The 27,935-nt window shown below is 41.6% G+C and overlaps 1 protein-coding gene across 1 annotated transcript in view; it reads right to left on the bottom strand.

The window, feature by feature from the left end:
- The window catches only part of clmna (calmin a), a 49,737-nt gene extending 34,459 nt beyond the window's left edge, over positions 1 to 15,278 (bottom strand). The window contains exon 1 of the mRNA XM_010745721.3: positions 14,888 to 15,278. Within this exon, the coding sequence (XP_010744023.1) occupies positions 14,888 to 14,972 (85 nt within the window). The 5' untranslated portion in view covers positions 14,973 to 15,278. The remainder of the gene's footprint in view (positions 1 to 14,887) is intronic.
- Positions 15,279 to 27,935: the final 12,657 nt, after the last annotated feature.

Below are 27,935 nucleotides of genomic sequence, written 5' to 3'. Positions count from 1 at the left end.
ACTGTAACCATAAACGAAGTGTGTCTGTATGCTCATAACCCCGATGAGTATGATGGGATGTTTAAAGTGGATAGAACACACACGGTCTGAGCTCCTTCTACTTATCAGGCAACACAAAGTGACGGTGTGTTTGTGATCCTGAAGATTTCAATCAGAAAGACCGCCTTTGAGCGAGCTCCCGTCTGACTGACCCGAGGGCTGAACACAACACGCGCCTGCCGATGTCATCCTGCATCAGACATCTTCCACATTCCAGCAGATTACACGGAGCTGCAGCTTCGATTGAACCCATAAGCTCACAAAACACCTGAGGATAAGAAGCAAGCGCTGTTTCGTGACCAGAAACAAAGAGGAGGATGAGTTTGGTTAAAAAAATAAATGAGGTGGTGCTTATAGTATTATCTGTGCTGCTCTCACTTTGAATGAAAGGAAAACATGAGCAGTGATGACATAAAACCTAATGTTCATTGACGCACACACAAAATTCCATATTTCACACATAATCACTGTAGTCAATATACACATACATGTATTCCTAGATTACTACTACATTTATTTAAGACTAAAGGATGTTAGTGTGCATGTCACAAATACACGTGTGAACCTTGTCTTATAGACTGTATAAAACACAGACGTAGTCTGACCTAATTCACCTCCACTGTCTAACAGGTAAGCAAAAAAATGGGCGAAGAGGTGGAGCATGAGTGGAGCTGAGGTGAACTGAATGAAGCCTGGTTGCTTAAACAACCCAAGCGTTACGGCACCAACCTGTCAATCAAAGCAACCAGTGGCACCAGGCTGTAAACATGTTTATTTCTGCTGTGAAGTTGGACATTTCAACATGGGGACTTATGGAGACTGACTCACTGGCTTCACTTCACAGCCACAGGAATGTACGGCCTATATTGAATCCGTTGGCATGATACTGCTGTGACTCCACGGAGAGCAGAGTGACACAGCAGCTTCTCAGGGTGAATCTGTGGAAAATGGAATCAGTCTCTGGTGGGCGTCTTGTTTTTCTGCACTGCTTGTACCTGCTCAGGTCAACCCTGAGAGCGTCGTCTCTTAGAAACACTGCGTGGTGAGGCACAGAGATCCCTGCCATCATCACATCATTAACCCTTTAAAGGGCAGCTCGGCTTCACTGTGGAGTTTGTCCGGCACTTCTCATCTCATAAAAAAACAAACCTTCCAGACCAATCACAGGCTGGAGACAAAGAGTGAGCTAACCCAGGCTTACATAACCCACCGGTGGAGGTTTGTCTCACCATATAAACACTGACCTTTTAAAATGTGACGAGGTATTTTTGCAGGAGGGCATGGCTTTAGAAAAGGAGCACTCAGACTAAAGCTGCATTCAGAACAGGAGAAAAACATTCTACTGTTGGTCACAGACTAGATCCAGGCATATTTTCATGGAATAAATAATAAAAAACAATAAAGCCAATCTTTATCGGCTTTATTGTGCCCAATGAAACGTGTAAATCAGAGTGAAAGCAACACGGGGCTGCTACAGTCACCCCCCTCTGGTATGACCTCTGCCTGTCATCACACATCACACGAGGTCATGACGAGGCTCAGTCAGCACGTGGTCGTGAAGCAAAAACCGGCTGCACAGGACACCTGCTCAGTGTTCTGTGACGCCCAGTGTCCTCAGTACGTCACCATATCACAACTAGTTGATTCTGGCATTAAAGACAATAATAAATGGCATTAAAGCTTCAGTTACTCAGATCAACATGATGATCAACACGAGTCGGAGCTCAGAGGAAACATAGTGCGTGTTCCATTGTGAACGTGAGGGGACTAACCTCAGTCCCAGTCCAGCCCCCTCGGCCTGCTGGAGTCACAGAGCCCCTCCACAGTGAAGCATCTGACTGCATACGAGAGTGAAAATTTGAATGTGTAAATATGAAGAATCATTTTTCATTTTTTCATTTTGAGAGCATCTGTGCTGTCGGTGATGACTGACTGTGCTCTGACGCACAGACTGACAGAATAAAGACGGATCTGCTTGGATGTTCTCAAATCTCTTTTTGTATTTTTCTTATTTGCAGAGAACAAAAACATCCAGGCACTTTGTCATCCTCAGCCGGCACTGACAGGAGAAGCTCCTATCAGCTGTCACTAATTAGCACTTATTCTGAGAGTGATTAATGACAGAACAAAGTGAAACGTTTGTCAGGTTTGTGCGTCTGACCAAAGCTCATTCATCAGGGAGGAAAGTGCGACAGAGTGAGGTCCGCTCATCGCAGCACGTCCAGCCAGTTAAACCTTCACCTGTATCATACTGGAATTCATGAGCGTAATCGAACAAATAAAACTCCATGAGTATTATGAGAATTTATGGGAATTCACTGTAAATTGTGGGTAATTCAAACAAAGTGTATCATATCCAAACATAAATCTAAACATTTTGTTTTGTCATAAGCAGACATGCAAAATAAAACAATTAAAAAACATTTGAACAGATTTATTTGTAAGTTGTAAGAACTTTATCAAGTTTTAATTATTTTATTTAATATTATGTAGTCCACAAGCTCAAATGTGTGTCTTCAATAGTCTCTGTGCTCTGGGCTCTAAAGTGTGGTCCAGGTACAGAAATCACAGGTAGGGGGCGTGGCCTCAATAGCCCTGCAGTACCTGCATGAAATCTGGTTGTTTTAGTCAAGATTATGCTCAAAATATATTTTCCCCAACTATATTTAAGTTCCATATCAAGGGCCAACCTTCAGTTTTGTAAATTTCCAGTTTATTCCTATAAATTCCTGTTAATTCCTATGAAAAGTTTTCAACTTTTCCAACAAATTCCCAGAATCTTGCAACCCTAATTAGTATTATAATTAGTAGTATCATTAGTGTGTAATTATCCAGTAATAAGAATGATTATGTTTGTGTTACATTAGCCTATCTACAGACATGTTGAGCAGCTGTGTCATTCTGTGGTGAAGGACTTTGGATCAGGGACAAAGAAACTTGACTGGGACAGCTCACAGACAGATTGACAACATGATTGTTGGGGTCAGTCCAGCTGTTGTCATCTATGATTTGGATCTCCTCCAGCTGTGCTCAGCTCTCAGTGATAATTTAGGTCTATGTGTGGATTTGACGGTGCCCTGCTTTGTTATCCTCTGCATTCAATTACCCACCAGCAATAAATCAAATACAGACATGGTGTTAGATCAAAGCGTGTATGAGACTGCAGTTGTTTGTCAAAGTTGTGGAATTTCCTACAGAAATAACTGGAGAATAGAGAATTGGTTTCTGTCTCACTTTTCTAGATTCTATCAACACCCTGATCTCAATTAACTGAAAGCATTCTCCTCAGGGGAGACATTAAAACAGCCGGTTACTGCTGGGGAGACTTCTTAGCTCACGTTGGAAGTGAAGAAAAGACATATTCGCCTTCAGTGCCTTATTGTTGGGTGACACCGCTGATGTTTCATCACCTCCTCCACAGACACCAGGTGCTTAATCATCATGTGGCCTGTCAGCCCACTCTTCAACACGCCTACACCGACGACACTGCCACAGGTTTCTACCTCGCTCTCCAGTTTCACTTCATCACTCGCTGGGAGAGAAGAGAGTACAGTGTCTTTTCAGAGCATGCAACAGAGATGCTGATTGTTCAGTCTGTGTTTTTTTTTTAATGGCGGCCCTGACAGATCAATGCATTGCAAACACATAATTAGGAAACATGTTCATCAACTTGACAACACACACGCAGCATTTAGGAAACGTACGGTGAATACAGAAATGTGCTGCAAGGAGCAGAGGAGAATAGAAAACGGACATGCTTGTTGATGCATGCTTTACCACTCCAGGTGTAACCTCCATGATGAAACACTGACAGAAGATAAAACGTTTGATTGTCGCAATCAGAAACCCATAGGCATTCCTGAACAGACACAATATGTCTGCTGGATCAGGTTATAAATCACACTTACAACAACATCCTGGTTTCTATTATAATGTCTTCTGTGTCCTCCAGCTTTTTAGCGCACCAACATTTGTGAGTTAGCACCAAGTGCCAAACTCACTGTGCAACAGGGCCAAAAACTGCAGTTCCTGCAGTGTGTGTGTGTGTGTGTGTGTGTGTGTGTGTGTGTGTGTGTGTGTGTGTGTGTGTGTAAGGAGTTTAGGCAGGAAGAGGTAGGAAAAATGAGAAGACAGGAGAAGCTGAAAAGTACTGAAACTGTAGTTAATGTTACTCAGAAATATTATTTGTGCAGGTTTTTTTTCTCTACAAAGTAAGACTGTTGCGGACAATTTAAATGGATGATTTGATATTAGTGTAGATGGCAGTAGTACAGAATGGGGCTAATAAATATATTACTAAACACAGTAATCCAAAACACAAAACAATGAGGTACATAAAAGAAACAATTAAAACTAAAGACTGAATTACAATGACCAATTAGACTAACTTAAACTAAAAAAGGTTAATTTAAAAAGAGAACAATGATCTGCAGCTATATTACATTATTTATTTAGTACACCCCTGTTCAGTTATGTTAGTAATGCAACAGTGACTCGCTGACAGTCACTGTATTAGTCCAAGACATACTGATATTGCAGTGGTAGTAAGACACATGATTATCCAAACATTTTAGAATGAAGTGTTAATTTCTACCTGTTTTTCTTTTAAAGAGACTCCACTCAACTGAAGTAGCTGCCCTTGACATGGAACGCAACACCGCACATGAGTGTGCCAAGAAGAGGACCACTGAATGACAAGGAACACCCTGTCCATGCCAAACAAGGCAGTGTGGCACAGTATTTCAGGGGCGGTAATCCCACCATAACCCAAGAGCGATTTGACAAATTGATCGTAAACTTCATAATTCAAGGGAGGTATCCACTACATACAGCGGAGACACCAGAGTATAGAGATTCATTACGTGAAATTTTACCAACAAGACTTCTGATTTCAAGAAGAACATTGGGAAGAATGCTTGATAAGGAGTATTCCTTAATGAAAAGTGCTCTGTTTAAGACTTTGTGCATTCAAAACTATGTATGTACCATAACAGATGCATGTCATCAAACAACCGAAGCTTCTCCATTTTTTAACTCTGATGACTGTCCCTACAATTTAAAATGTGTTGTAATTATGTTAGGGTTTGTCCTCTGATAGTGAGCCAGAAAATGGAGCTGGAGATCGTTGCACAGACTTCTGTCTCTTCTGTACTCGAACAACAGCAGAGAGGCGCAGCAGCTACTTTGTCTAAGCAAATGAACGTTACATGCAAAGTCTGGAACGCAGAAAAAAACCCTGTGCCGACTGCTGCAGTCCTCTGACATCACAACATCCACTGTGAGGATGTTTTGAACAGCTTTGCAGCAACTGATCCTTTAATTACACCTGTCAGCACAGGAAACAATATCACATTTGTTTTAGACTGGTTGTAGCAGTCTTGAGGTGGGGTTGGTGACACATTTCTAAGTCATGATGTAATGATTGTCTAATCAGAATTTTGAAATAAGTTGGTTTATTATCTCATCATCTGTAGTGATGAGTGTTGCCCCATCAAGAAACACAGTTTGAAGGGGAACAGGCCTGAACACAAAGACAGGATCTGTCATCAGAGTTTGACTTTTAGTCATTTTTCATCTGTTCTGACTCCTGCTGAACTCCATCAATTCCCACGGGACGTCACTGCCAGACAAACATTTGAGCTGATTTCTGCTAAATCGTCTGCCTGTTGATTCTCTGACTCTGTCCTCAGCTGACTAAACCTTCATCCTTTGATCGGGTTATTCTCCATGCAGTGCTGATCTACCAGGAAATCCATAAATGGCCATGACATCATGTTTATTCATGCATTTATTGGTATTTAATATGTACTTAATGAACTGTTGAACAAAGTGGAGCCTGAAGAACATTTGATGCAAATCACCTGATGTTACCTAATTGTCTAGATGTGATTATCAGCTGAATGGATCCTCATTAACTCACCATCCACTGCAATACTTCATTCTGTTGTGTTTTTCCAAAACACTAAAACAACAAGGCAGAAAACCTGCAGCAGCTGACTTACTCAGAGTCTGTCTCAAAGACTTTCAGTCCAATGTACTGTCTGCAACATCCACCAGGAGCTAGTTTAGGCACTGAAATGCTGTGAATTACTTTTAGGCACTATTTTGACCAAATCAGGCATTGTTGAGAATCTCTGCAGGTTTGTGCATCAGTGTGTGGGGGTAGGGTGGGTGACGGGGTTGCTGGGGGTGTGTTTATTTGTGCTGAGCCAAACCAAACTAAAGCAAACTTTTTGGTGTCTCTATTTTGGAGAAAGAACTGCTACATGAAATAAACAAAGCTGGAACACAACAGGTGGAGTATCAGAGTTCAGTCCATGAATCCACCTGGGTCTCACTCGCTTTGAGTGACATTTCAGGCTGACTGTGGAGCAGTTCAACCAGTCTGATCATCGGACTGGCCGCCACAGTGTGACTTTTTCTCAGCAGACCCTGCACCACCACAGGCAACACACAGTGCCATCATTCAAATGAATGGAAAAACTTTCATATCCATATCTTTCTCAGTAATACTGCTATAATTCATATTGTGATAATGGTAATATTCTGATATGTTGATGTAATGATGTCATACCTACAGTGAAAGAGTTGGTTTAGTTTTAAACAACCGTCAACCTCCGTGGCTGGGAAATGAAGCCAATGAGGAAGTGCAAAAAACTCCTCAAGTGTCCACTTGAGGCTGGCTCCAGAAGTGAGTCAGTCTCCATAAGTCTCCATGTTCAAATGTCCAACTTCACAGCAGAAATAAACATGTTTACAGCCTGGTACAGAAACAGTTTGGGTCTCTATAGCTATGTCCCCATTCATGACAACTGTACTGAGGGTGGATTTATATACAACTCACCTGTTCACATTATATTAAGGCTTAAAGTTATGCAGGATTGCAAGCGTGGATGCTTTGGTTGACAGGTGGGTGCCATTACAGATGGCTTATTAGTCATTCAGCCCACTGAAGGTCCATGTCACAGATTTTTTAGATTAGCCAGCACAGCCAGGATGGCAGCAGCCAGAGCCAGCTTTATACTGTGGTTTTAAATCATCAGATGTACAACAAACTACAGGAATTTACAACAAGTGTAAGAAGACTGACAACAAACATAGCTGACCACCTAAAGCAGAAGCACTTGTTCAGTATATGGAGAGCTCAACAGCTAAATACTAAATATTTTTTCGGTATTCTTGTCAAGAATATCATTATCTAAAAATATTACTTCTACAATGTATTGTGAATTCAGCCCAGGAACTGGAGCTGTATCCCAGCATGTGTGCACAGTGCTGTGTTTGAATTCTCAAAGCATCTGGGAGCATGCAAAATGCTACTTAATTGAATTTAAATGCTGCAGCATACTGGAGGCTTCAGAGCGCAGTGTGCTGTCATGATGCGTGTGCAACATGTGCTGCCTCATCACAAATTCTGCTGTTACTCGGTAAATATCAGGCCGAGGAGTTTGTGCAGAGAAAGCGTATTTGCTGTGAATCAAGCGGACATCTGAAGCGTTTAGAAAAGCTCTGCCGCAGGAACAACTGCAAGAGGAGACCGAGGGGATGAACTAAAGAGAAGGATCTTTGTTGTCACCACCCCCCTCTAACCTCCAGAAAACTCATAGCAGAGTTTGTTCAGGCCGAGGCTCTTTGCCATCCACTCTGCTCCTGGATGTAGGGGGGCCGGGCACTCATTCAAGAACGCCATATTCTGCTCAAAGTGAGCAGAGAAGGCTGTGCTGTCAGTCTGTTTGCAGACAGTTTGGGTCAGACAGTGGAGAGTCAACAGAAGAAGAAGTCTCTTTGTTCGGCTTGTCTGAACTCTCCCTAACATGCTGCAGTTTGCTGTTGAGCATGGTGGATTATAGGGGAATCCTTTACACATCCTTCCGCCTTTACAATAGATACAGATATGCACAGGACTGGACACATACACACTGACAGATAGAGGCTGCGCACACCTTACCCCAGTCTCAAAGCACCTAAAGACACCAACAATCATGTACAAACAGAAAAGTGACTTTTGGGCGAGAGTCCTTCTAGAAAAGACGTTCGAAACTGTGAGGCGTGTCTCCTCAGCAGAGGACAGGAGGGTCCAAATTTGGACTCTTGGAATCATGATAGACTTTTATTTGGATTCAGTATCTACAATGTCCATTGAGAACATCTGTCTATCCATAAAACCTGTTGAAAGATTTAGTGGCCAAATCGGCCAAGAAGAGAGCTTGACACACTTAGACAAAGAGTTCCCAACATTTTGGAAAATATGATTATTCTTTTACTCCCATTAGAAATACAGTATCAACGTCCTGCATGTGTGTCACATCACAGCATGGACATACAGTCCATGGACTCCTTACTGATGGCAGAAGAACATAAACCAAGCAAAGAATGACAAAATGTGAGCAAGTTAACAAAATCTAGTAGGCAAAAGCATTTTTATAAATGCCCCTTGTGGAGTATGAAGCTGCGTGGAGAATGGACCAAATGGTGTCACAGCCTTTGACGTCACAGAGATGTGCCAAGTGGAATTTAGTTTATAGTGTGTCTTTTCTTAAGTTGCTGCATAGTCACAGCTGTGACATTTATTCAACGGTTGCCAAAGATAGTGCCATGACAGTACATGCAAAACACAAATAAAGACTTCTATTTTGTTGGCTAGTAAGCAGTCATTGCAAATACATTACTGACTAACAAAAATAGCAAAAGATTTATGCCCTTGCTTTATGAGTTATTTTGCAAAAACAGCTCATTGTAGATTATTTATTTCTAAGGCTGAAAACACAACAGGACCGATCAGGGAGGGAGGCCGAGGGCAGAGACTTGGACCAGGAAATCCCCTGAACATGCACATTTGTACACCATGTTCACTGGAGGCATTTGAAGCAAAAGGTCAAGTACAGGACAGTACATGGTGAGCCATGCTGTTATCAAAATGAACACCTGTCACTGCTTTCCAAAGATTAAAGTGTTCCGTCCTATTTTTTTTAAGGCGGAACGGTCTTTAAATAGAAGCTTTGTGTTGGCACACTCCTTCAGAACCTTCCCATAAATGTTGCTTTAGTGCTCAAACAAGTTGGAGACGCTGTAGCCTAGTAACAGTCAAAACAGAATCGAGTCCTGCAAAGTTTCATGTTTATCTGGTCTATTTCAGTCAGTTCCTCTTCTATCACGTTTAAAAAGGATTCTTGATTTATTCTCCATCTTTTCTTCCTCACATGTTTCATGTTTCCGTAAAGGTTGTATTTAAAAATGGGGCACACAAGTTGCTACCATATCTCCATTACAGTTTATAGTTAGTTGATGATTTGCTGCTGCTGTGCATCTGTGTCTCTCTATCTCTATCACAGGTTCCACTGCTACTGTAATCATGTTATCATTCATTGTGATTCATTATCATTTTGTCAGTCATTGTAATTGTACAATATGTTTGTGTTGATTTGTCCTGTACACGTGACATCCATTGCACGTCTGTCCGTCCTGGGAGAGGGATCCCTCCTCTGTGGCTCTTCCTGAGGTTTCTTCCACATTTTTTCCCTGTTAAAAGGGTTTTTGTGGGCAAGTTTTTCCTCACTCGAACCGAGGGTCTAAGGACAGAGGGTGTCACTCCCTGTACAGATTGTAAAGCCCTCTGAGGCAAATGTACTTTGTGACTTTGGGCTACACAAATAAAATCAGATTTGATTTGATTTGACAAGTGTGACAGTGTTGCCCTTCTACAAAGCATAGATAAGAATTCTCAAGAACTTCAAGGCAGCTGAGGACAAGCTATCCTGTCTGTTAGTACCTACGAAAAGGCAAGCTTCAACACTGGATCCTACATTTCCTATAATGTCCCACTGACAGTGTTCCAGTACAAGTTAGAAATTCAAGCTCTGGTCAGCTTAACAATAGCTTTTAAACCTGATATTTTGCACATACAAACACCATAGCAACCACATGTCCACAGATAGAAACTGTACAGGCTTGTATGAAAAACCAGAAACCAAAACCAGAAGCTCTTTCATAAACAGTTTATATGCTACAGTTTTCACTATTGTTGATGTGCACAGCAGCCATTTGAACTTGAGGCCATGGTTGATGAGTTTCATCCATCTTCAGGGCACGTTCCAGTTAAATTCTTTGACTAACTATCAGAGCAACAATCTGACAATAACTCACACTCTAACTGTACTCAGAGAAACCTGCATCCCAATGAGGTGGGAGGCAGTGAGTGGTTGTGTGTGTGAGAGAGCGACAGAGAGAGAGCTGTGTGGGATGTGTGATGTGGGAATGTTCAACTCAGGGACTCCAGCACTGTAATGCAGAGGGAACTGCCTCTCTCTCCCCTCATCGCATCATGTGTTATGCAACAGCCTCAAGGCCATTGTTTTAAAGCCCTAGCTGCTCTTCCAGCCCTCATACACAGGCTCACAGCCACTCATCAGATGGCTCAAGCTCATCTGCGAGTGTTTCAGAGAATAGGGACAAAAGCACTTTACTTCTGTGTCCATTCAAGAGGTTGGAACAAGTCCAAGTTCACAGGAAAAGCTCAGTGTAGTGCCAAGAAGGAATGTGCAGAAGCTGAATTCCTCATGCAGTTAACATGAAGTGAGAATCTGCAACCTGCTCATTAGTGCACATACTCCAGCAGAGACAGCACAGGTTGTGAGGCTGCTGCACTTCGCATTCTTATGCGCTTGACACACTAGCTTTTGTTTTGCCTCTGGCCAATCCAGTGTATCCTGTGCAAAAATGTGATACTTTCAAGTCGACTGGCTGCATAGTGACACACAATGCCCAAACTGTACAGTTTGTGCTGGTGCACTTTCATATGAGCATGTGAGAGTGGCTGTCACCTAAAACTGGTCATATGGCAGAGGTTACATAGGATATCCGCTTTCACACCAGAGTTCATTTCCTCAGATAGTCCGGTTCATTTGGGCAGGTGTAAAAGCTCATCCATAATCTGGTGCGGACCAAACAAGCAAACTCTGGTCCACTTGAAATTGTAGGTCTCATTTCGCTTGCACGTGAACCCTGGTGCATTTCGCCTGCAGTGGGAAATGCAAACAGACTAGCCAGCAATTAAAGAGACGTGAACCAAAGAGAGGAAGTGACCTCGCTCAGCATCTGTGCAACCACAGCAACATGACGTAGTCTCTCACTCTCCACTGTCTTTTTCAGTACTGCTACATTTGTCTCATGTACAGAGGAACATGTTGATAGCTCGCTGCCTCACATACTGCTAATTCTAGGCAGCGACTGCATAAATTTGCTGTTTCTCCATTGTTTGTTTTTGTTGTGGGCGCTTGTATGTCCAACCAACCACAGGCCAAGGTCTTCGGCTGGTTACAGTGGGTGCCCCCCATAGGTCAATGCTGGGTCCACTCCTGTTCATCATTTATCTCCTTCTAATGGACACAAACCTCCTCCATCACGGTGTCCACCACTGCCTTTCCTCCCATCTTGCTCGACACTTGATTCCAGAACATCAGGAGTAGGAACTTTTTGGTGCTTAACAGCAGCAAAACTGAAGTCCTGCTCATTGGCTCCAAACTACGCTATTCAAAGCCCAACATACCTAATACCTCTTGTTTTGTTTTGTCTACGCTGGTGTCTTTACCACATTTCAGCTGTTTATCCATTAGAGTATTATAACTATTTATGCATTGTAAAGTGACCTTGGATGTCCTGAAAGGAAGTGGGAGCTCTGAGAGCCCTGGGATCATGCCGACACCACTCCACTAGGCACAAAGCATGAGTAGCCAGGTGTGTATAGTGTTCTTACTAAGAATAACAGAACATCCTATGGTTTGAACTGAAACAGTCTCTTGACCTATATGTGTGTGTGTGTGTATATATATATATAAAAACCACATTCATTTTTATCTTCTATGTTGTGCCTTTGTTGCAACTCAAACAAATTGTGTTTCCAGGGCAACAGTTGCTCACCAAGTGTAATATGATACAGTTTACTGTATTCCACTTCCGTGTATCGTTTTTGGCATCTCCATCCAGTGCATATCATGTTTTAAACCCATTATGTGAAGAAAGCCTTTATCACTTACTGTACCAGCCAAAAGTTTGGACCCACCTTCACATTCATTACTCTCTATTAAATTAAGATTATCACTGAATTTAAAAACTATTCTATTACATAGTAAATGTGTTTTATATTTTACATTCTTTTGCTCTGATGACAGCTTTGTACAGTCTTGGCATTCTCTCAATCAGCTTCATGAGGTCACAACCGGGAATGATTTTCAATTAATAGATGCGGAAGTTTATCATTTCTTTGAGACAGAGATCACATGTGTTGTTTAGAGGCCATGTTAGCATAGAATACATAGCTCTACCAACCACTGTAGTTATCAATGACAAGAATTACTAACCTTAGTAAAGAGAAACATTCACACATTACTTTAATCTGATCACCTTGCTTTTCCTTCCCTTTCCCACACACACACACACACACACACACACACACCTCTCTGTTTCTCTCTGTATCAAACAGGTACAGCAGTATTTTTATAGTCTGCCAAAGAACACTATTTGCATTTTGTTTTTTACTTACGACTCCATTTTCACAGCAGCAAGTGAGCCCGTGTGGAAGAGGCTTGTTGATGAAGCAGCCCATCAGAACCAACAGAACCAACATGGTACTGAATGGCATCCGCACTAACCAGGTGCATTCACTGTCACTGTACCTGCTCCATGCTTGTAAAGTAAATGCTGCGTTCGTATCTTCAACATAACACCAGATAACATAGGAGCAGAGCATGGTGGAGATTGTTCACTGGTTAATCGATGGCAGATAAAAGTCAGTTTAAATGAGATTACTGATGTGAAATACAAAATTAAAACCAGAGTCAAGAAACATGCCAAGATTTTTTTTTTTTTATGCAAGGGGCTTAGCTTTTTGTGGCAGGGATTTAACGTTAGTGCACAGTCTCTCTCTCTGGACCTTTGCTTCAATAATTAAGAAGATTTTAAAGATAATTAAGATGCCTAGTTCCTGTTCCTGTTGTAGGATTTGGATGAACTGGGTTAAAGCTGAACAAAGCTTTCATTCTCACCGCTCTAATTAAATCAATTAGTTCCACTTTAAAGAGCAATTGTTGTTAGTGTGCTCCTCTAATCTTTGCAAAGCCAAAACTGGCAACAATTACAGTGTATTAGATTTTCCCACATGATTCACAGGTTCACTGCAGTTCAGCAGAGAAAGTCATTTATCTCAAACTTATTTAAATGTTGGCCTACATGTGTTTTCCAGTGTGGTCTGCACTGAGTGCAACAATGCTTTTTTATATTACGCTGCCACTGTGTCTATAAATGGTGCATGGTCTTTGGAAAGAAACCAAGGCATAATTTAACTTAACTTCCAACAGACACAGTTCCCATGTGAGAGACAAACACATTGCTGAAGTTGAGTACAGTCATGTGATAACACCTGTGACACAGCTGAAGGTTCACAACACAGCTATTAAGTAAACCTTAGAATTAGCTAAGGAAACTTTTAAAAAACAAACAAACAAAAAAAATCCGACATCTGAAAAAGTTTCACTGATCTCATCAACATCAACTATGAAATCGTGTCAGTCGAGCTAACGCGGCAGCAGCTCAGGCTCTTTCAACTCGTTCCTACAATCACACGGGAAGAAATCCACTCAGCAGAGGCAGAGAGAACAATGTCTACACCCACTGTGGCAGAAAATAGACCCGAATGTAATGCAGCTACAAGCCAAGGAGAACTGTTCGTAAAGAGCCTGTTGCTGATCGTTACAAACTAGCTAGTTAGCTCGTAACTTAATCTTCAAATGCTCAAATATTCACTGATGATGCAAATCCACAAGATTCCCTAAGGATGGTTAAGAAGAATTCTGATATAGAATATAATAATATGATTACTAGAGGCAGAAATAGAAATTAATTCTGGAGTAACCTGAACATCACAGACTGGTTAAACGCCTCCTTTAACACGGTCCTGATGCTTTTTAGAAGACTGGTTCCAGTCTGAACAGAATAAGAAGGCTGTAATGTTACTAGAGATGTGCAAATACACATCCTTTAAGGTAATATGGATATAAAATGTCTGTCTGTATGCTATTTGAACAAATCATCTTGATATAGATCCCATAGATCTGTTGTTCTTTTTTAAACTATGACACATACAACTTGTCAGTCCTCTCTGGTGGATGAACTACACCATGGTGCTTTCCATCCATCGAGCTGTTGTGTGGACATGCAACGTTGTCTGACCATGCTAGGTGGAAAAGGTGTTCAGTTACACCTATGACTGTCCTGACCGCTCACACTGCACCGCGGTGTGAGAAACCATCAAAGAGATACCATGTTTGAATATGGTGACAACCCATTTTCAGTCTGTCAAATATTAAAAATCAAAGGATGTGTGAAACACACATGTTAAAGCTCACACTGGGATAATGAGGATCTAAAGAGGAGCTGTGTGATGACTGCAAATCAGAAGATGATCAGTTCATCTGAGTAACTGTTGCACATGCAGAGAAATGATCTTTGATTAATTCAGCTCTAAAATCAATTCATTCTGCAGTTTGCTTCGTAACTGACATAAGTGCACGATGTATTACTCTTCACACACACTTGATGAAATGCCTCCAAACACAGCACAGTTGTGATCACAGTGGAATGATGGGCTGGGACAGGGCTCACTTTGGGACTGTGTGTTCTGCTGTGGACGCTGAAAACAGAACAAACAGTGAACAAAGTTCCCCAGACGCTCCTGGAGGGAACACGCAGCGTAACAACAGAGTGTGCAGAGGTTGTGCATGCGTGGCCAGGCCACGCACCGCGCTCCTCCAGCTCCAGTTACCAAACACAGCACACGGACCCGGGATGCTCTTACCTTGGAGGTTCTGCACCCGCATGTCGCTGATCTGCCCGATAAATTCCTCCCGCTCGAACCAGTCTTCCCACTCGTGTCCAGCCATTTGGAGGCTCGGAGAGTCCTGCAGGGACCCCGGGCAGGATCACTTGGAAAGCTCCCCCGGGTGGAGGAGAAGGAGAAGCTGCTGCTGCTGCAGTGGGCAGGCGGGCTGTCTATTGTCCGGCTGACCGACCGTGAGCCATGCAAGCCGGGTACACAGGCTGAGACAACGGCGAGGGGTTCAGTCAGTGGCCGGACATCGCTGCTGTTCACCGGAGTGGAAGCGATGGAGTGAGAGAGAAAACAGTCCGCAGAGGGGAGGAAGGAGCTGCAGCACCTGGTTGGTATTTCCGAGGTGGGATGGAGCAAATCCAGAGCCCGCCCACCTCTCTCTCTCTCTCTCTCTCTCTCTCTCTCTCTCTCGCTCTCTCTCACACACACACACACACACACACACACACACACACACACACGCACACACACACACACACACACACACACACACACCAGTAATTAGCCAGGAGGGAAAAAACAGAAACACACACCAACATGTAGGAGATTGAGTCTTTCTAAAAATGTCATAATTTCCTCAGGAACCTATTGGAGCGACTGGAAAATGATCAGATATGTTCAGATAAACACAGTGTAGAATATTCACCTGTGAACATTTTCCTACATAAAGAAGGCATTAGAAGTCAGCAAGTATTTGACATACATACATACATACATACATACATACATACATACATGTAACATATACACTAGGAGACGCTTCTGCAGTGTCAGTTCCAACATATAATCATGTCCTCACATCGTATCCTCAAATATTTCTCCATCCTTCTTAAAAGGAGGAAACGTGAGCAACGTGTAGCAGTGAGTACAAACATCTCAGAATCAGAATCACTTTTATTCTCCAGGTATGCGTACACACACGAGGAATTCGATTCCGGTTACACTTTGCTGTAGTATTACAAACATCAAACATATATAGACATAGATAGAGTTAAAAAACAGAACAGAGGACTTGCAGTAAGTGTAAAAATACAACTAGAAACAGAAAAGGAAAGAAAAACAAAGAAATGAGGTAACTAAAGTTCTGACATTGTCTGTATTACTGCTAACCATCTTTCAGCAAACCTGTCTGATCTGAACTGGAACCTTGCTGTGATTTATTTGCAGAATTCCCAGTAAGGAAGTCGACTTCTTGTCTATGAAAGTCTCAGGTGCTATAGCCAATATGTACAGTGTGGGATCTAAAGTAAGGTCAATATCCAAAACATCTTTCATTTCCTTTTGAATATTCTTCCAGCAATCAAAAATCTTTGGGCAATCCCAAAATATATATGTAAAGTCCCCCACCAATCAACAACCCCTCCAACATCTCTCAGAAGTATTACTGTACTTTGGGGTAATAGACAGAGTGTTAAAATACCTCATTTTGATCTTCCAATCAAACTCCCTCCATGTTGGGCTGCTAGTTACCTTATGTCCTGCTTTGAATGTTTCTTCTCATTGTTCATCTGTTATTATAGTATTTGCTTTTCCTTGACATCTAAATTGTTATTGTTAGATTCATGTTGTAGTGCTTTATACAATTTTCATATAACCCCTTTTTTTGTCTCTCCCTCTGTAAATGTAGAAATTAAAAGTATTTTATTGAATGGATTCTAAATAAAACTCCATTTCTATAACAGACTTTAAAAGTAGAGTTATGAGAACAGCATTTGAATGAAAGAAAAATAAGTATTTTTGGAAACATTCTTTGCAGGTTACAACCTCATTCGCTGTTTTTTCAATGAAAAAAAGGATTGAGTCATTTCAATATTTGAATCCTGACGTTCAGTTCTTGGCGCGCTAATGGCTAATGTGCTTAAAAATGTAAGCACAAAGTATTTAGACAGACAGTCCTTTTTCAAATCCACCATTAAGTTACTAAAGTGGTCTGATGAGTACTATTGAGGTACAATGACCTCGATAGAAATGACATCAAACCAACCTTCACACACAGCTCGCTCAGGGCAGCTGCCTGCTGTGATCTGACTTTAAATTTTAGCTTTAGAAAACTGAAAAGAGAACATACAAAACCTTTTTGTGTTTTTAATTATTGTGCAAGTTTTGGCACTGAAAATAGTTCCAGTGGACAAAAACAAAAGCATTCAAATTATTTTATTTAGATATTTGTTGCATTCTGACGTATTTTTTATAAAGATGATAATTTAGATATTTTTCATTGTGTCAGTCTTCCAATGACAGTTTTCAGTTTTAATTCTCTGCCACTGTTTGGCATAGAAGAAGAAGGGGTTTGAGTGGAGGCACCAACAAGTGATTTAATCTGCACGCTAAGGAAAGGAAAGCTCTCTCTTCCTGAACCCAGCAACTGCTCTGAAGCCTTTAATATGACCACACACACCTAGCATAAGGTTTCCATGACTTCACAGAGGATTCCCAAACTTCATATATGTCACATCCTTTTCTCTTGCTGTTGTTTTTATAGGTCTGGACCAGGTTAAAGTTAACTGATGTTATGCTGGTCTGGCAGAGGTATGCAGGAACAAGCGCTAAGTGACGCGTGACAACTAGATAACTTGGGAAAGCCCTTGCTGTTGATGTGCAGTTTCTGAACCACTGCTGGAGGTTCCAGAGGCAGGGCGGGTGTCATATACTGTATTGCGCACATGAGAAAACTGCCTGGCTTGTGGAATCTTCCAGAGATTGTCCCAATTGATTGATGTAGCCTGAACCAACACTTTCCTCGCCTTCCTAGTGACCTTGGACCAGAAGTGAGGTCCCAAGCTAAGTTGTGCAGATCCACTCAGGACTCTGCCAACAATCTCTCGGTGTTATAGCTTGCTGATCTCATGGTCGACTTCTGCCTGTTTCTCAATTTCCATACTATTTGCATGGAGGTATTTGCACATCCCATCAGTGGGTCAGTAAACTCCCAATCTTGTTTGTAACCCAGGCTGATGGACTGGAGAGGCAGCTTCCAAAAAGGCCAGTGTCAGAGCAGCGTCAGGCAACAATGTTTGGAACATACTGGCTGCAGATGTGAGAATCTTCAGTGGCCACATCACCTTTGGTCCAGAGTTAACTAGTAACACTGCACTTTGTACTGTCCAGGGAGTGGGCTTTGGTTGATTCTGAGCAGTTTCAGTGCTACTTTCATCATCTGCCTGTCAGGCTGCTCTGCTGTGTCTCGCTCAGCTTTGGATGGACTGGTTAGTCAGGGTCTGCAACAAAGACGGTGCTCACACTTTTCACTTATTTTGTAATCTCTCCTCTCCTCCTGTCTGTAACTCTACTTCCTGATTTTGTGTGTTTCCTGCCAGTTTTGATTAGTTTCACCTGTATCTCATCATTCTGCTGTCACTTGAGTCCATGTGTTTGAGTGTCACGTCTTCAAGTGTTTCAACTATTCTTCATGTTTTGTTCTCCTGGTGTTCTTTTGGAGTTTTGCCCTGTTTCTCTTTACCTTGCACGCCTCATGGACTTTTGATTTTCTGCCTGACTCTCATTTGAATTTTGTTTTCTTGTTTGGACCGCCTCACCATCCTGTAAGTCTGTAAGAGTTTTGGATTCATTCATGGAACCTTATCAGCTCTCCTATTGGTGTCTGCGTTTGGGTCCAAGCCTGCTATTCCCTGTTACTCTGCTTGACCAAACATGACAAATGGGGCTGGGGATGCCACGGACAGTTTAGGGATGTCAAAAAGTACTGACTGACTTCTTTAACACACAACACTGTCACATGGTCACTTTGGGTGTGAGTTGTGTAAAGACCACTTATGACTACAGTAATATTTGGACTGTTGGATCAGAGTGGAACCAAGCCTGTTTGACGTACAGACAGAACATGATGGAAGACTTTTTGGATCAGGAACATCTTTTGTTTTACAACTACAGTCCAGTTAATATCTGATTCTTTGGATACTACCATCCATCCATTTTCCATCATCACTCATCCTCATCAGGGTCATGGTGGGGCTGGAGCCTATCCCAGCTGACATTAGGCGAGAAGTGGGGTCCACCCTGGACAAGTCGCCAGCTCATCGAAGAGCACATAGAGACAAACAACCACTCATGCTCACAGTTACACCTACAGACAATTTAGAGTCACCAATTAACCTGTTAAGCTGCTTGGATTGTGGGAGGAAGCTGGAGTACCTGGAGAGAACCCATGCAGACACGGAGAGAATATGCTGTGTTATGTAAGATTTAAAAATAATTGTGTTTTTCTCTTGTTATATTATGTAAAAACAACGGGAGAGAACTGGTTCAGCATTTCTTCTCTGTTAATTTGTGCAGAACACATCAGTTGAACATGGCTTCAAAGTGACTGTGCAGCTGAATAAATGTGATGCATCTCTTCCTGTGCTGTAGTCATTAAGTCCAGACTGAAGCTGTGTCTGGTCTCTGTACACTGTCACCACACGGGAAATAAGGATCATATTAGTGGAGCGTGTTTATACACTTCAGACAGACGCCAATGTTTCAGTTTACAGTGGAGCTACAAGGCTTAATAGGTGTGGGTGCAGACAAACTGAAGGGAAGAAAGTTTAATTGACATCAATTTAGAAGAATATTGTGAAAAGTTTTCCTTCATACAAATGGGTTAGGACTCGACAGTTACCAGTTACATTCATCAGGTGTACAGAATCCACTCTACAAGAACACATTTTTTTAGATTTTAGGCAGCAAGGCCTAATGTGGATAAGTCACTTTGGTCCAGAGCAAGATGTCTGAACAACTGTTAAACTACCGTAATATTTATAAGAGATAAGAGGTATTTATTGGATTCATGAAAAATCTAGAGCTCCCCAGCGGATGAACCCTTTTGATCTGAACGAGCCTTATCATGCCTCAGAAAGTTCAGTATCTGGTTCATTCATTCGACCACAAAGTGTCACAAGCCTTATGTTTATTTGATTCATTTTCTTTCTTTTTTTTAAAAGCATTGTTTTGTTTGCTGTTAGCAAAGTTGTTGCCTACTAGTTTTTGATCATAAGTAATGTAATCAGAACAAATACTCAAGTACAGCTGTCCATATTTACCACAGTGGGATTACACAATGAAACTGGGGGCGGATAAATGGTGTACTGAACTGAGGAACTCGCATACCAAATCAAACCTGTACGGAATACTTTGGGAAGAATACACTCCTGCTAAGAACTGCATATTTAAACACATTGTATGTCATTTCTGCCACTAAGGGTCTTGTAATTTGATGACACCGTCAAGTAGATGGGATTGTTGTCTGCTGGTGTTCAAGAAAAAGAACACCAACACTTGCGGGATGCACTCAAAGTTTGTGGATACCCCAACTGGACCTTTGGGAAAGTGACCACGAGATCCAGGAAGGACAGCACTATTGGTGATGAAGAAAAGAAGAGTAGACTGAACAACATTGTGATCCCCTACATATCTGATGTATCGTGTTCTTCAAACCTAGTAATACACTTAGACAGAAACTGGTATACCCCAAAGCCTGCACTCTCCACACTTTAGAAAAATATTCTGGTGTATGTGGTCCAATGCTGTGAGGAGTGCACAGACCTATACATCGGGGAAACCAACCAGCCAATGAAACAAACACATGGCTCAACACAAGAGGGCCAACTCATCAGTTCTGGACTTGTTTTCCTACACCTTAAGGACAAAGGACACTATTTTCATGACAATGATTTTGGACAGGGAGGACAGGTGGTTTGAAAGAGGAGTGAAGATGCTGTCTATATAAAAGTAGAGAAACTATCACTAAACAGAGGAGGAGGCCTCAGACACCACTTATCCCCCACATATATTATGTCTTTTCATCACTTCCCAGTACCAATTCCAACACCAGTTTACACTTGGCCTCATGTGACTCCGACTGTTGTCCACACCAGACCTCAGGCGACCTTAAAAAATCTGACGACAGTCGTCATGACAACAATGAGCACTAACAAATCAAGTGGAAGCCATGGCCGGGTCTACAATCCTGACTAGGCTGAACACTCAGATCTCTTCACCAGTCAGTCAGAACTGAAGAAGCCTCTTGGACAAGACAGAAAACGTCGTCACAGATCTACAACCAAGTCCAGTTGCCCCAGATCTAACCTTTCTTGAATATGTTGTCTTCATTATTAACAACCACCATTGGAATGAAAATCTACCTGACGTGACTCAGGACCAAATGCAAACGGACCGTAATCTTGAAAAAAATCACATTACCCTCTACGTTTGAACGTTGTTGAAAATATTGGGATAATGAACAAAACATATAACAATGGTTTTGTTGTTCTTAGATATTTTGAATGTGTACCTTTTTAAATAGTTTGTATGACAAGCTCATTTATTTCCAAACTTTTCAAGGACCATCCTACACTCTATTTAACCTACATGTAGAAACCCACACAAGCTTGAACATGAGGGGGATTTCTATATATAAATACAGATGAGAGAGAGGGAGCACATTTGCATGCTGACCCACATTACTGCAATGTAACAGGTTATTTTCTCCCTCTCCAATGTTACCTTGTAAACAGCAGAGCCAGTGCACCCCTGCCCACACAAAGCAAAGCAGAGGCAGATGTTATGTAACTGTTTCAGAAGGCAAAAGGAGCATCCTCCTACTGACACAAACTTGATGTTTTTTGCAGTCAAAGACACTGAAGTGAATCGAGTTGATCCTAATGTTTGGTGAGCTAAAATCAGAAACTTGCTGGCAGATGTCATCTGGAGTAATCTGATTAAAAACCATCTGGCACATTACATTGCACCCAGCTGTTCTCAACAGATAATCAAATCACACATCAATACTTCCACCAAAGCAATGTATTTCTTGTAATTACTGTCATACAATCAGCACACAACATAACTTATCCGGTCACAGTGCTAAAAACGGTTCTGTGTGTTATTCTGCCGTCTCTCTCTGATGTAGAAGTTTTATGTGGTTCAATCTCTTGTATAATCACATATTTGTCTTGGTCTCATTGACCCTGTTGGTGTGCATGGCTTCTATCTGTAAGTGCATCAGCCTTGTAATTACTTGCGGGAATGCAGAGAATGCTACAGATCAGAGGAAGTCGTGTACAGAGACTCAAGGCTTTTTTTGTGTGTCAGAGGGTTAAGGAAGCTGTTACAAAGGGACAAGTGGCTGCTGCTCCTACTATTACTACTACTACCACTACTACTGCTGTACAAGATATCAACAATGATTGCTTCAAATTGCTAAACAGTTAGCAGGAACCAATAAGTTCTTGACCCTAGAAGTTTCTCACATTCCCTACAATGAAAATTAACATTTGTGACCTATTCAGTGTCCTGTGTCTCAACTTGGATACTTCTATGTAGTACACTGGGTACGCTATGTACTTTGTGACATAGTGCACTAATTTCAGCAGGGTAATGTCTCAATTCCAGTAAGGTTAGAAATACCAATTGCAAAAATTTTACCACTTCTTGTTCTGGACCTATTGTTCTAACCAGGCTCCTTCCTACTGTCTGTGGACTGTGCCTACATCTTTGCAGTGGTCTGGCTTCATCATAACATCTTGGATCAAACTGTTGCACTTGACAGGCAGACCGTGTTCCGTGCCGACAGAAGATTCCTTTAAGACAAAGGGAGGCAGACTGTTGTTTTAATGTTACAATGGTCAAACAGACAAATCAAACTGTTTTAATTAAATTCCAACAGGATGTCCACATCCACACCAGTAGAAGCCTGGACCATGTTGATGAACATTCCTGGCAGTCCTTCACAGACCCAATTTTGGCAATTCAGAACATATTTCTCTGCTTCTTTTGTTGACTTACTACCAGCTACAGCAGCTCTGTACACTCACTGGTACATGTTCAGAATTCCAGCACGGAGAAGAACCAAAGCTGTCATGAGGTATACATCAATAATGACATCACACATCACCAAATGTGTTGATGACATGGTGATCACAAAGACAATTAAATCATTCCCCTATTATAAAGTGTGGATGAATGGAGAGGTGGAGGGCTCTCCAGAGCTCAAAGTATCTGCTCTTTTTCTGTCAGATGACAAAGAAGGATGCAAGACCACCAAAACAAAAGACAAAGGGACTGCAGCTTTTGTTGTATGATCCTGTGTTGTAGAATTATAACTAAATGAAACTTGTATCCTTGAACTTTTTAGTGGAAAAGTCAGAGTCACTAGTCAGCACTGTCCAGGTTGTTGCCACTGTTGGCACCATATTTATTTTCAATGTAAACTAAATCATATATAGAGGGGAGGCTTTACAGCCGAACAACAGAATTTGAATCCTCCATGCTGTTCAGCTGTGACATTCAAATGAATCCAGTAGAAAAGGGAAGTCTGTATCATTGCTTGTCCACAATTAAAACCACTCACAGACTGAGCTGAACTTTGAAGCCTCTTTGACTCGGGTCAAGATGATTCCAAAGAATGATTAAAGTTTCTACAGAACTGACAGAAATGTTAACACGCTCATTCATATCATGGGAGTTGCCATAATTACCAGTTTCCAACTTGTGAATACATAAACATCACAGTCAATTACAACAGGAGCGCTCTTTTATTAGAGCTGTGCTGTCTTCAACTTCATCTTAAAACACTGAAAGGATTCAAACCCAGATTCAATAGAAACAGGGCTGTATTGTAAATGCACAGAATTTGTGTTGTAGAATTATAAATAAATGAAGAGAAAAAGAGGAAAAGTCAGTAGCACTGACCACACAGCAGTGTTCAGGCTCCTGAACTGCTGCTTTTACATGCACAGTATTCTTATCAGGTTGTAGAGCCAAAAAGGCTTTTCACTCATGACAACATGGAAAATGTTCCACTATCCATCCTGCATGGTGTAAATAACAATGTTTACCACCATGTTACCATCTTAGTTTAGCATGTTAACGTACTGACATTGGTAGTAAACATAAATTATGACTGAGACCAAAGAATTTTATGTTTGTTAGTTCTACAGGTTATTTGTCAAAACTCACATTACTGAATAAATTGAATTTTGACATGATGGTGCGAGAAGAAAAGTCAGAGAATTACTAAAATTCTTTCAAGTAATCCTATGGGGACCATGGATGTCTGTGCCAAGTTTCAAGGCCACCTGTTCAATAGCTGTAGAGAAATGACTGACTGACTGACTGACTGACTGATGTCATTATCCCCTGCTCACCCGCTGGACAGAAAGCTCCTGAAGACCTCCAGCTCTTCAGAGAGGACCTCCTCTCCAACACCACCAACAACTGGACATGATAAATCTATCCCCCTCTACAACTGGACCTTGATTTATTGTTGCACTAACATGTCCTAGTTGCTTTATACCACGGTTGCTTCTTTTTTTGTATGTAACTTTGGATAAAAGTGTGTGAGTGTATGTATGTATAAATGCATTGTGAACCTACTGTAATATACAATTGTGTCAGTGCCTTATGTGCTGTTGTATCAATCATATCAAGTATTTGAACCCCTGCGTTGAATGTAGTGTGATAGTTCACAGTTTAGAAGCCTCAGAAACGCTGATTGGTGAGCACATGAATGAATGATTTGCAGTAGCCGGCTTGCTTATGAGTTGCAGTTCTGGTCAGCATGTCACATTCTTTTAGAAGTGAGTGAATGGTTTAACATTTCCGGAGTTTTATCGGGAACATCATGTCATTTATTGCAGAACATTCGGCTATGACAGAGCTGGCAGTGAAGACATAAACAGGAAGTGAGCCATAACTCAATTCTTCCTCTAATCAGATTAAATGGCTCGGTGGGTGGACAAGTCCTCATTAAGTGCTGTGTAATGTAGCCTGTTTATAATGAGCCCTGTCCTAACGTACACTGATGTCAGCTGTCTGTTTACAGGTATCAGTCATCACAGCTCTCCATCGCACTGACTAACAGGCTAACAGGACAGAGACTGCCTGCAGGACCAAGATGACACATTGCAGGGTGGACTATATTTAACTGGGTCGGAGTTCAATTCAGAATAATAGAATTCAGAAGAATGTCACATTTTTTTACTGAGAAGCAGCTTGAACTCTAACCGTCCCATAAAATCCTTTTAAATCTGCACCAATCACAACGCTTTGTGTTAACCATGGAGAAAATAACATCATCAATTATCATTAGTCTTACCGTTCCTCAGCTCTGTGGAGCTTTTTAGCGTCTTTCAGCTCATTGTTTTGCAAATTGCTTCTTGCCAGAACACTCAAAATAAATTCTCTTCAGTCAAAGTAAAGTTCTATTAAACAGCCAAAGCTCATAAACAGGTTCATCCAGTCACAGACACTTCCTTTAATCCCTATCTCCACCACACACACACACACACACACACACACACACACACACACACTGTCAAAATTCCAATCCTTCCTGTCACAACCATGATGTCAAGCTCTCTGTCCATCTGTTGTGCGACTGCCTGAATACAGAAGACTAAAGGCAGCACACACACACACACACACACACACACACACACACACACACACACACACACACACACACACACACACACACACACAGACACACACATGCACGCGCGCTCGTCATCATTGCATCCATGCACTGAGACTACATGCAGTTAGAGGAAGGGAAAGTCAACACTTGACTGCACAAACACAGAGCTGATTGAGTGTGTCTGATCATGCAGATCACCACAGTAAAATCACATCATCACAGCTCGCTCAGCAAGCGTCCACTGAATTTGGAACAAGATGAAGGCTTGTGTTGTGACTAGATTGGAAATCAACAATCATATAAAAATAATATTGTCATAGTGTGTTTTTAAATAGTAAACCTCCATCTGATGTCATGGCCACCCTCTCTTTTCATATAAACTCTGTTTAGTTTTGAAGAGTTCTGTACATGACCTCCTTTCTCAGGTTACTCATTTCACTTTCAAATCAGCATCAGCTCAGACTGTGGCCTGCATCAGTTTCGACATAGAGCTTCACATCAATACAGTCTGCATTTAGCTCTTTGTCCAGTTTGTGACACAAAACATGTTCACATTCAGGAAAGGAGGAAGTCAGCTGACATGTTTGCCATGTGTTTCTGCTGACAGTATGACCTGTGCTCAGCCAACATGAGCACTATTCATTCCACCGTGTCCTATAAAAGTACTGCTAAAAGAGTTGTACCTGGTTTTTACTTTTTTCCTTACCTACTCATGGAGCTATCAGTCAAACTGGACTTCCATTGTCTCACCAGCACCTGAAGCAACATGCACATGCCAACACAGTCCCTAAAGAGATGACGACACATTACCCACCATATCGAGAAGGCTACTTCTTGTAATGATACTGCAGTATAGATTATTTTACCATGAGTTAACAGTGTTCTTGTAATCCTTCATAATGGCACTGAGTGAGATTTTGTCGAGCATCGTTCCACTATCTGCAGCACCGAGGCTTTTGAAAGCTCTCTGACTAATCGATGTCCTGCCACCAGGTTTCTGTCCACTACAAATCAATCTGACCGCTAAGCCGAGCTACAGCTCCTCACTCCGCTCAGTCACTGCTGTACCTGCATGCCTCTTCCAGACACAAAACGCTGCCCTTACGGTGATGACTGACCTTTGGTGGCTGCACTCAGCAGCCGGTTTCATGATTGATAACAGTAATGGAAAAAGCAAATTATAAGAGAATACCAAGTGTTCAGCTCCATGGTAACATTTTATCAGTACGCTGAAGGCTAAATTCCTTCAGCGTACTTTAGACTGTTTAATTGTATTGCGTAATGAGAGTGGTTGGATTTAGAAAGATTTCAAAAAGTTGAAGTGATCTTCAAGTAAATGAGCAAGATCTCAAGAATTCTCTGAGGTCTCTGTGACAAAGTGGACTCTCACCTCTACCACTTATTTAGTTTGTTTAGTCATTACTGTTTACGTTACCCACAAATGAATTCCATCCGATAACGGACGTGCATTTAACTATCCCGGGTCTGTTAATGTTCAGTGTTATATTTCTGTAAAAATCAACATCAATAAGCTAAGGTTAATGCATCGATGACAAATAAAGCTTGTTCTTGTTTTTAAAGCTCGTTTGGTTATACATTTCATCAGTTATTCATTCAGTTTGTACATGGTATCTTACCTGATGGGAAAGTGTGGAAGGAGGCTGCCCCACAATGCGCCGCTTATCATGCATTTGATGACATGATCAGTTGTATTGCAGAGATCCCACGTTTAATGGGAATGCAATCTGTTGATTACTTAAGTTTGTTTTGATCCTATTTTGTAAATAGTGGAAAGAACAGAGAAGAGTGTTGCTTTCAATCGCCATAGGAAATCTGAGTTTCTTCTCAATAATGATGTGTCAAGATTTTGTAGACAGTTAAAAGGGTATATAGGTCCGTTGTCTTGGGGAAGCCAGGGAGTTCCAAATGTTGACCCAAGGGGGCTTCAACAAAGCTTCTGAGTCCGCCTCCTACTTTTGACACACTCTGGCAACAACTACCTTACAGTTTTGAAGAAGAACCTTGATACCCATGTTGGTAAAGCCATGTTTCCATCCAACACTCTACACATCAAACCTTAGATCTGTTTTGTATTTGCACAGCCAGGACAGTACTCTTATGTAGGTTATGTAGGTCACTTTTCCAGCAGTTGGGAAGTCTTTCTTGGTCTTGAGAGGCTGCATCACACACTGTAACCAACGCAGTACATTTACTGCCAGATTGACAAATTACTGCTATCATTTAACTCTCACATTCACAATCATTGTCTCTTCTTTCTCATTCACTAAACACAGACAGTATAACATCGTTCATTAGCCTACAACAAGGACACAAGCTTTATTTTGTTGTCTTTTCCTTAGAGTCAGAGCACAGATGACTACTCCATCTGTGTTTCCAGCTCCAACTCACCATTCTGGTTCAGTGAACTAGGCACCTCAACAGAAGGTAACAAAAAGCCATGCGGCATCCACTGGTGCCATCAACTTTTGACAATGGGAAAAATGTGTCACAAATGAAATCTAACTGAACGTAACAGTTTGGTGGAAATAACGATCAGGGGTTCTAAAAGTTTCAAAGACCACTGAAATATCTTTAAGGAAA

Source organism: Larimichthys crocea, chromosome V (genome assembly GCF_000972845.2).
Source record: "Larimichthys crocea isolate SSNF chromosome V, L_crocea_2.0, whole genome shotgun sequence".
In the NCBI taxonomy this organism is placed as follows: Eukaryota; Metazoa; Chordata; class Actinopteri; family Sciaenidae; genus Larimichthys; species Larimichthys crocea.
This window is presented reverse-complemented; position numbering and strand designations above follow the sequence as displayed.